General features: G+C 28.2%; 1 protein-coding gene across 4 annotated transcripts in view; it reads right to left on the bottom strand.

Moving 5' to 3' along the window:
• The window catches only part of LOC101240776 (uncharacterized), a 139,064-nt gene that overhangs the window by 44,250 nt on the left and 83,765 nt on the right, over nt 1-11,049 (bottom strand). For all 4 annotated transcript variants that reach the window (XM_065813150.1, XM_065813149.1, XM_065813148.1 and 1 more), the window contains exons 14-15: nt 5,852-6,013; nt 5,387-5,531 (exon numbers count right to left, since the gene is read on the bottom strand). In XM_065813150.1, the coding sequence (XP_065669222.1) occupies nt 5,387-5,531; nt 5,852-6,013 (307 nt within the window). The remainder of the gene's footprint in view (nt 1-5,386; nt 5,532-5,851; nt 6,014-11,049) is intronic.

Raw genomic sequence — 11,049 nt, 5'->3', positions numbered from 1 at the left:
ATTATAAATCTTTTGGTTGCTATTATAAATTTTTTTGGTTGCTATTATAAATTTTTTTGGTCGCTATTATAAATTTTTTTGGTTGCTATTATATAAATTATTTTTGGTTGCTTGTTTACTAAGTATGTAAAACCTTTTGCATAACCACCATTGCAGCGACATTGCATAAATATTTGTTGACAACATTTTGTTCAGGCATGGAGCACCAAGATGATTCCTGACAGATAGAGGTAGCAAATTTAGTAGTAAATTATTAAAAGAGGTGTGTGATATTAAATGCAAAAAAAGCGTTTACAGTTAACTAATACCCCCAAACAGATGGTTTCATAGAATGTATTAATGGAGTCCTAGCTCAGAATCTTTTTATGTACATAGCATCCAACCTACATGATTGGGATATTCACCTTCCTGCAGCAGTATATGCATATAATAGTATATCCACTAGCATTGAAAAAGTACCTTCTAACAGACCTACAGTTGGCATAAAATCTTGCACAGAAAAACATTCATAAAGCCCAAACCAAAATGAAGTTACACTATCATCAAATCCCTAAAGAATACCCTTTCCATTTTATACATAAAATGTGGATATATTCACTAATTACAAAAAAAGTTTTAGTGAGAAAAAACATAAGCCCCTGACATGGTCCATTCTGATTAGTCAAAAAGACATCACCTGTGTCTGCCACTACAGATGAGGAGGCTACTTAATTGTGGTTATAACCCTCTCTCAACTCTATAACTCCGAAACACAAACCTTGACAAACAAGGCCGCTGCATGGAGAAAGAAACAAGTTGAATGTGGTACTACCAGGGACATGGTGGGGATCGAACTTAGAACCTCTCATATATGAAGTGAGCGCTCTACCACTACACCACTACCGCATCTATTACTATCTGTTACTTACTATTATTATAAGCTATCTATTACTTACTATTATTATAGCTTACTATTCTAGTTTACATTTCTTGTCTTAAACAATGCTTTTGTTTTGAAGGAAGACCCAATACGGATAGCTTTGGATACTGATGACTACAAAGCCATACAAACAATTGAGGAGTTTACTCATGAAAAAAATAGCTAAAAACAAGTAGTATTTCCTAACAAAAACAAGAAAACAGATAAAATTTATCACAATTTGCCAGAAAACAAACTTGATGGCACTTTTTACAAATAGAAGAAATAGTGGATAAAAGACAAAGGAAAGGAAAAAAACAATACCTAGTTAAATGACAGGGTTTTGACTCTTTTGACTCAAAAGGTTTTGACTCTTTTGACTCAAAATACATGAGAATAAAAAGTAGTGACTAAGAAAAAATGGGACTTTTTACAAACTCGACTCTGGCAAAATTATAAAATTTAGCAGGGGTTGATAGCAGGGCTAGGAAAAAATTTAAAATACTTTATATTACAAGTTTATGCATACATTTTATTAAATATTGCTATATACATATATATATTTATATATATATTATATATATTTTATATATATATATATATATATATATATATATATATATATATATATATATATATATATATATATATACATATAATATCTATATATACATATATATATATATATATATATATATATATATATATATATATATATATATATATATATATATATATATATATATATATATATATATATATATATATATATATATATATATATATATATATATATATATATATATATATATATATATAATTAAAACTAATTCACTTTTCACAAGGTTGCAATCAACCATTATTAAATTACTAGAGTTACTAGAAAAAATCCATTATTAAATTACTAAGAATTACTAGAAAACAAAGGATAGGGATAAAGAGAAAGGAAACAGTTAACTGAAGACTAAAAAAGTTGTCGGTTGTATGAATTAGGTAAACATTAAAATGGGTGAGAGTTGAGGTTTTGTTGATATATTGGAAACAAACTAGATAAATAAAAATTTTTTTAGCATGGGACAGATACAATAAAAGGATACAACTTTGCTGAATGACAAGCTAAGCGAGAATGAGTTTTAATTTATCAAACGAGAGATGATCAAAGCATATAGAGTTTTTAAATATTGAAACCACTTATTTAACATTTAATAATAATTTAGTGAGGATTAAAGAGAGTTCTAGAGAACACTTTTGTAAGATTATGAGTGAAATATTGTCTGAACCAGGAGCCTTAGAAGATTAAATTCGAGAATTGACTTTAGCATCAGAAGATTTGGTAAACTGAGAATAATGGAGCTTAGACCTTTTTACATTAATTTCTTGCAATAATAAAAAGACATTTATTCAAAATAAATTATTCAAAATGATAATGGTTTAATATAGCGACAGCACAAGAAGGTAAAAACGTGGAGCAGAATGAGGCTCGATTTAAAACTAAAGAAAAGAAATACAAGTTTCCATAACTGCTTGGATCCAGGAGGTTATGTAAGAGGCGCATTTATGGAAATACAACATTGGATATATAGAGATATAAATATATACATTTGCTATTTACTTAGATGCTGGCACACAATATCTTTACATATTTTTATAAACTTTCGTAATTATATGGTGTAGCATTTGCATAAAGAGAAGATGATGATCAGATGGATGTGTGGTATGACTCTAACAAGACAAGAAAAGGAGCCATAATCTTAGACAGAGATTATAAAAGCATACAGAACAACATTTGTCAGAAAAGATTAAAATCTTTTAGGTATCAGCATATAGAGAGGTTGCAGCTTCAGAAGAAAGCAGAATATATAGAAGTAAGAAAACCTAGAGGTAGTGCATTACATATGGTATGAACCAGCTTTAGTTAAGAAAAGAAAGTGCTCAAGATTTTTTATATTAAGAGAAGGCTAAAGCTTGATAATGATGACAATGATGATAATAAAAATAATGTAAAGATGACCATAGAGACTGGAAGATCACCTGTTGACAGTATTAGCAAGAATTATGACTGTTACAATTCCTGAACATAGATTTGAGAAACCTCATACCACCAAGCATTTCCTACAGTGAAATCGGATCATGTAATGTTTCCAACAGTGGCTCCTGTACAGTCTCCTAGATCCTGTACTGTATTTCCTACAATGTGTGTTTCCTACAACGATATTGGGTCCTGTTGGGTACAGTAAAACTGGATCTTGTAGTTTAATTTACAAATTTTTTTTAATGTTGTTTGAAGTTGATAACAGGTTTCAATAATGTTGTTTCACAAAGATATTAGGCTTTATATAATGTTATTATATGATGTTACTTAGTTTTTTATGATGCTGTTTTACAATTATGAGTTTTATGATGTTATTTGAAGATGATGCTCAATAATGGGTTTCATGATGCTGTTTTATAATGATAATGAATTTTTTTTTTTTTATGAGCCTGTTTTGCAATGAGTTTTATGAAATGTGGTTTTATCATGATACTGAGTTTTTTAGGAAATGTGGATTTATGATAACACAAAGTTTCTATGAAATGTGGTTTTATGGTGCTAAGTTTTTATGAAATAGTCAAATTCAATAATTTTTAAAAATGTCTCTTTACCAACTGCACATTGGTTTTAATAAACTTTTAGTTGAGGTTAACTAAAAGATTTACGAATGTATATTCAAGTACAAAGAAGAGTTAATAAATGTCCTAAAATAAACATGAATTAAATTTTAAATAAATAACAACAGTTTAAGTAATTTTCAACTTTAATATTTAAAAATAAAACTTTTATCTAAAGAAAAATTAAATTAATTTTTTTTTTGTAATTTATATAAAAATTACTTGAGAAATAAAAAAGCAAAACTTTGATCTACAAAAAAATTCAGTGTTTATATCAAATTTTTTGTTGTTTTGGATATTTGTTAAAAAATTTTATAAATTATGTTGCGTATTTATAGAAAATTCTATTTTTACCATCATATACTACCTTTTTTTTATTTTTATCATCAGTTTTTACCTAAATATTAACAGAGTACTCACATATTGGTGCTACAATTTTTTTTTTCTGAAATATGATACAAAATTTGGCTTATGTTTCTCTCACTTAAAAGCAAGTAATTTACCACTACACCACTAATTCATACGGTGGGTTGCATAAATATAGTCAATTAATTTTTAGTATGATTTTTTAAATATTTTTTTAAAATTTAAAGCAAACAAAAAAGTTAATAATTTAAATTGATTTAAATTTTATTAACAGTGGTTTTATAAACAAAATAAGCAAAAAAGTTTTTTCAAAAAAAAAATTTAAGATTCTCATAAAAAAATTTCTTTTTTATGAGAAATATATAACTGTTAAAAAAAGCTGGCCAAGGCGTGACCGTAATGTTTTTCCGATCAAGCCACTCTTTAACCAAGATTGCAGTGTGAGCTATTGCGCCATCGTGCTGAAAAGTCCATTGTTGTCGTCTTCAGTAACAAGCTCTGGCTGTTGGAAAAAGTTTACTTTCGAGGGTCTCTTTGTAGTTATACTGGTTAATTCTGCCATTATAAATGTTGTATGACCCTGTTTTTTTATGGGAGAAGCATTCCCAGAAAGGGGGATGCTTCTCCTATAAAAGTGGGAGAAAAAGTGGTTTTTGAGCAGCGAAATAGCAATCTTAGCCTTTCTTATTTAGACATCTTCGTACAGTCCATCAAGTAACACTAACGTTACCAGGTGTATTTGTGAACCCTCCAGCAAGTTTGTGGTAAGAAATTTTAGGGTCTTGTCTAACCTTTCGATAGAGATAACTTTGGTCTCTTGAAGTCAGCTTTAAAGTCCTACCAAGCCTTGGTAAATCTTTGATATCATTATATAGCTTGCAGTTTTTCAACGTTGTTTGTACACATTTAAGAGAAACATTGCACATTCGAGCTATTTCTTGTTGGCCTTTTGATTTATCTTTTACCTACAATTTGCAATCGTACCTTGTCTGAAATAGTTTTTCTGCCCATTTTTGTCTTTTTACTTTACCAAATAATTACCAATGTGAATAACTCAAGATATAAAAATGATAATTTTATTTTATTTTAGCAAGAATGTTTATACAGTTCAAAAGAAATCAACCAAATCAATTTAACATAAGTTGTTAAATTTTAGTTGACTATATTTTTGCTACATTAGAAATACAGGTATGTTCTAATTAAATTAATAACTACTCAAGACTAGTTAACCTAACGAGTTCCAATTATATACCATTCGATAGAGAACATTTAGTTAAGACTTTTAATACGCTTTTAATTGTATAAATTAGTTGGTTTCAAAGATAATTGTCAAAAAAACAAAAATTTCACACAAAGTAGTGACTATATTTATGGAACCCACTGTACAAGATGTACTTTAACATACCAAGTTAACAAGACTACTACATTATTATACTAAGTTAACATTAAAAAAAACAACATATAAATACTTACCTTAGGATTGTTTTGAAGTCTTTAACATCTTTTAATTGAGCAGAAAAATATGTATCCTTGATATTTAATAAATTAAATGTTAATGACCCATTTTCTATTTTCATAATCCTGTCTTCATAAATTACATTCATTTGAGAATGAAACTCTAAAAAACACTTTGAAATAACAATGAAATTTTTTGATATTCAAACCAAAAAATATAAATAATAAAAAACTATATATATGACCTTTGAACTAATAGTACTATTAAACCTTATATCACATGGCAGTCAATTCTGCTACAGATTGAAAGATCAATGAAACTCACAAAGAAGTGCATTATTCCATGCTAATCTTTGAACGTGTTTTTATTTTTTCAACAGAAAAAGCAACTTAAGGTTAAGTGCACATATTCTTTAACTTTTGACTTTTTTTGTTTATTTAATATTTAAATCAAGCATATTATAAAATAAATAAAAGTCTTACCAAATATGGAAAAATTGTTTACAACACTTTTTCCTTGGGAAGCTTCAAATAACACATCTTTATCAACATTTTGGGAATTTGTGATTTCACTATAGCTTATTGAAATTTTAGCATCCGTGCAGTTAAGTATTAGCTGTCCAGATTCATAACTTGAAAGGGCACCTAATTTATAATTTATAAAAGGTTTAACTCAAAACATTCAATAGCATTTGTTTAAAAAAATTTGTATATAAAAAAAAAAAACTAGCTATATAAATAGACTATACTTTTTTATGAATGGAAAGTAGATATTTACCACCCAAGGGGCAAATTAAGCAATCATAAATTATGAACAGGGTCAATCATGGGCCAAACTCATTTAATGATCTTGAAAGTATATTATTTGCGATTGCTAATTTTTTTATACCTGGGTAAAATTTTTTATGTAAAAAGGTTTTAACACATTTTACAATAATGTTGACACAAAATAACCTAGTCAAACAAATACTACCTTTGGTTATTTGTCTGTCAGGTCAAGCAAAGCTAACTTTAAAATTAATGAGTATACTTTTCGAACCACGAGCTTCACCAAGAAATGCTTGTCATTAAAGTTCATTTATTTGTATACGCTTTTGAAGTTGATTAAAGTTGCAATGTGCTTTTATTTACCTGATTTTTTTTTAATTTTGGCACAATAAGTATTTTTATCCTGCATTTGTATTTCTTAGATCAACATCTGTTTTATAAAAATAATATTTAAAACATAATAGTTGTGAGAGTTGTGAAAAAACTCTCTTACTTTTGTTGCAGTAAATTTGTTGTTTTTCCTGCACAAATTTTTGCAATCTAGTAAATTTGAGTTAATTTGCCCCTTGCCACATCCATTATATATGCAATTGTACTATTTTAGATTAACAAACTTTATACATATACTGTTTGTACACATTTAAGCAAAACATTGCACGTTCGAGCTATTTCTTGTTGGCATTTTGTTTTATCTTTTAGCAGACCTACAATTTGCAATCGTACCTTGTCTGAAATAGTTTTTCTGCCCATTTTTGTCTTTTTACTTTACCAAATAATTACCAATGTGAATAACTCAAGATATAAAAATGATAATTTTATTTTATTTTAGCAAGAATGTTTATACAGTTCAAAAGAAATCAACCAAATCAATTTAACATAAGTTGTTAAACTTTAGTTGACTATATTTTTGCTACATTAGAAATACAGGTATGTTCTAATTAAATTAATAACTACTCAAGACTAGTTAACTAGTTAAATAAAATATTTTTTGAACATAGCATTTTAAACATAATTTTTTTAAAAACTAATTTACTCACAATATCTGCAAGCAACCACTATTAAACCAGTAGTTACTAGAAAACAAAGAATGGTGTTAAAGAGAAAGGAAACAGTTAACAAAAGACTTGAAAAGTTGAAGGTTGTGTGAGTCAGGAAAATATGAAGATGGGAGAGAGTTCCAAAGCATTGAAGTGCAGGGAAAAAAATTATATGCGAAAAATTTTTTAGAGAATGAAGGAATAGATACAGTAAAAGGATTTGACTTTGTTGAATGACAAGTCAAGCAAGATTGAGTTTTGGTTAATGGAACAAGTGATAGTACCTTGCTAAAGAAACAACCATGATAGTTTTTCTAAATAAGAGAAAGAGATGCAGCCTTATTACGATTGGGCAGTAGCACAAGCATGACAGCTAGAGCAATTTCTAAAATATTTACATCGAAATTTTAAAGCTTGTCTAAAAGATAGTGAGCTTTATTAGAAGAACCAGTCAAAATATGAACACTATATTCGATACAATCAAAAAATAAGAGATTTAAATAGGTAAAGAATCAAGAGTAAATAAATGGAAAACAAAATAAAGAGAAGCAAAAAGAGCAAATGCTAACTTTGTAATTGATTGTATTACCATGAAGGGTCAATAAACTAAGAACCTATCTAAGTCTAAATATTATTCTAAATATCTATCTAAATATTAGTCTAAATATCTAACTCTAAATATTAGTCTAAGAAGTAGAGGATTAATAAGAGTATTGTATTTTGTAATCTCACTCTTCATAATTATTAGCAGCAAAAAACTGAGTTTTGTTTGAGATAAAATTCAACAGCCATGGCAAGCCCCAAGCAGAACAGAGAGAGATCAGATTGTGAACTATCACTGAAAAGAGACTGTATTTAAGATAAGACCAATAATCAAATCTAGAAACAACTAGAACAATTTATATCATATATCATATAGAGCAGGCTTATGAAAAAGACCAGCATTCCAAACTCTTACTAAAGCTTTTGATATTTCAAGAACAATAGCCTCACCCAAAACACGTCTAACTAAACCTTGACTAAACCTTTCTGGCTAACCAAAAAAATTAGCAGCAGTAAATAGAAAGGATAGAAATCTTTATTGACTTTGCTAATAACAGTATAAAGAGTTAAGCAATAGCTAGTAGAAAATTAAAAAATGGAATCACAGATTTACTAACAGGCAGGTAAACAAGATTTATTTCAGCAATTGCTAAAAAGCTTAGTTTATCACAGGATGATTATTTTTATTGTTGATTCTGTCAGTAAGTATATGCTGTCATGTACAAGAAGTATTTAATATAAAATTTACACAGAACTTAAGAAATCAAAAAGAAAAAGTAAAATCCATAAGGAAATTCGCATAACTTTTTTATCATAGTTCAAAATATAAAGAAAAAAAGTTTTTATTCTCTATCTGTGATGATTCTCTGAATGTGATGCAATTTTAAATTTCATTTAATTATGGAGTTCACAAAACGAAATAAAAACAAATGAAAAACATCAGCAAATAAAAACCAAAATGAAAAAAAAAAATAAAACAATAAGGCAAAATTTGAAAACCTCCTTTTATTCACTGAATATTTAAAAAAATGAAATTCCATCAATGAATTCCCATAATAACTGAAAACTGTATTTTGAAAAGTCATGGTAATCACAAATTCAGCTTTACATGAGTACTTATTTTAAAATTAGTGCAAAGAAAATTTGTAAACCTCAAAAATACTTTGTTTTTTTATGTCATTAATCAAAGATTTTATTTTCAGAGTTTTAAAAAAAAAAATCTTTTATTTTGAATCACCCCCAAAACTGCAAGATCCAGGGCTATAGTTCTCATTTAATTTGACGCAGACCCAACATGTAATATTTGCCAAAGTTTACTTATCAAAGATTTTAATAAATCTACATTTATCATATTATTAAAAAAGCCTGATTAAGAAAGGAATAAAGAACTTTTATGTTCATAAAAAATTTATCTATACAATATTATAGGTCTTCAATACATAATTTTACACTTGACTATGTGAAGAATAATGATGGATTTTAAAATATATGTAACTAGTTTGAAGGGGATCTAAAAACTCATAAATTCCCAAATATCATCCAAAACTGTATTAAAATACACGTGACATCTATAATTCTCACATGTCATCTATAATTGCGATGTCTCATCTACAACTGTATGATTAAAAAAATTTATTTTCTTTAATAGTATATGCAATATAACAATGACTGTGCATAATGAAAATTGAAAAGTTACCAACATTTTATTGCAGCTTACTATGAAACATCAAACTGCTATTGAGCAGTACAAATATCATTATCATAGTCATATCCTTATTGAGCAATATAAAAATTCATATGGTAATTTGAGCTCAACTGGTGCAGTACATTCTTTAGCATCAATGAATATTTCTAAAAACATTATCAAGATATTTTTAATACACTAATAACTAACAACAACTTTTTATGTCATCTATAATTCCCATATCTCAACTGTATTACTAAAAAAAATTATTTTCTTTAATAGAAATATCGTGAAAATTTTTAAAAAGTTAAAAAGTACTTCAAAATAAAAAAACTACAGGGTAAATTTACTTTAGTAATTGTGACTGTATTAAAGTTGCCATCAACAACTATCCTGTTTAAATAATAGTTTAATAAAAAATATACTCCTGCTTGTCTAAATGAAAAAAACTCAAATCCAAATAACTTAGAGCCAATCAAGCCCAAGAGAACTACAAATAAGCAATCCAAGAATAAAAATTAAAAGAAATTAAAATACGATCTGACTCATCTAACTACCATCACATTAGTCTTCTTCCTGTCATAAGTAAGGTTTTTGAATCTTTAATCAACAAACACTTAATCTCTCATCTTGAATCTAATAACTTCTTGTTCTACAGCTGATTTGCTAACAATAATAAACATTAGGTTTTATTGTACATTAGATAGAGGTAGAGAGGTTAAGGCTATCGCTCTTGACTGTCTAAAACTTTTGATAAAGTTTGGCATGCTGGTCTTCTCCATAACCTTTCTTCTTATGGTGTATCTGGCAACACCTTTAAGATTATTGAATCCTTCCTTTCAAATCGTAGTATAAAAGTTGTCCTTGATGGACAGCACTCTTCTTCTTATTCTGTAACTTCAGAAGTTCCTCAAGGTTCTATCCTTGGCCCTATACTCTTTTTAATTTACATTAACGATCTTCCAGATATTCTCACATCTAAGGTGGCATTGTTTGCTGATGATACTACCATTTGTTCTTGTCATGATAAGAAGCCATTCTCTGATTGCTTAGAGGGGGTATTTGAGCTTGAATTTCAATTCTGCTACAGCATGGGGGTCAAAATGGTTGATGAACTTTAATTCAGATAAACCCATTTTTTCAGCCGATCGTTATTGCAATAATTTAGATTTTCCTATATTTATGAATGTTAATGTACTCAATGAGTCATCTACCCTTAATCTTAGGATTAGCTCTTACTTCAGATCATTCTTTCAAACCATATATCAAATCCTTTGCAAAATTAACATCTGCTAAGGTTGCATCTCTTTATCGTGGTCGACACTTTCTTACTCCAGATTCTTTTTCTCTGTAAATCTCAAATCCGCCCTTGTATGGAATACTGTTGCCATATCAAGGACTGATCTTCCAATGATGCTCTTTCTCTTTTAGACAAGGTGTAAAAAACATAGTTGGACCTGCTCTTGTAGCCAACCTCCAACCATTATCACATCATCGTAATGTTGCTTCTCTTTCTCTTTACAACAAGTACTTTAATGGGCACTGCTCTAAAGAGCTAGCGTCTCTAGTGCCGTCTACTAAAATTCATTCTCGTGATTCAATTAAGTCTCATCCTTTCTCTGTGACTGTTCCTAAGTACTTCAAAAACT

The sequence above is a fragment of the Hydra vulgaris genome, chromosome 12, assembly GCF_038396675.1.
Source record: "Hydra vulgaris chromosome 12, alternate assembly HydraT2T_AEP".
NCBI classification, from domain to species: domain Eukaryota; kingdom Metazoa; phylum Cnidaria; class Hydrozoa; order Anthoathecata; family Hydridae; genus Hydra; species Hydra vulgaris.
The sequence above is the reverse complement of the archived record's forward strand: the minus strand, read 5'-3'. Positions and strand labels throughout refer to the sequence as shown.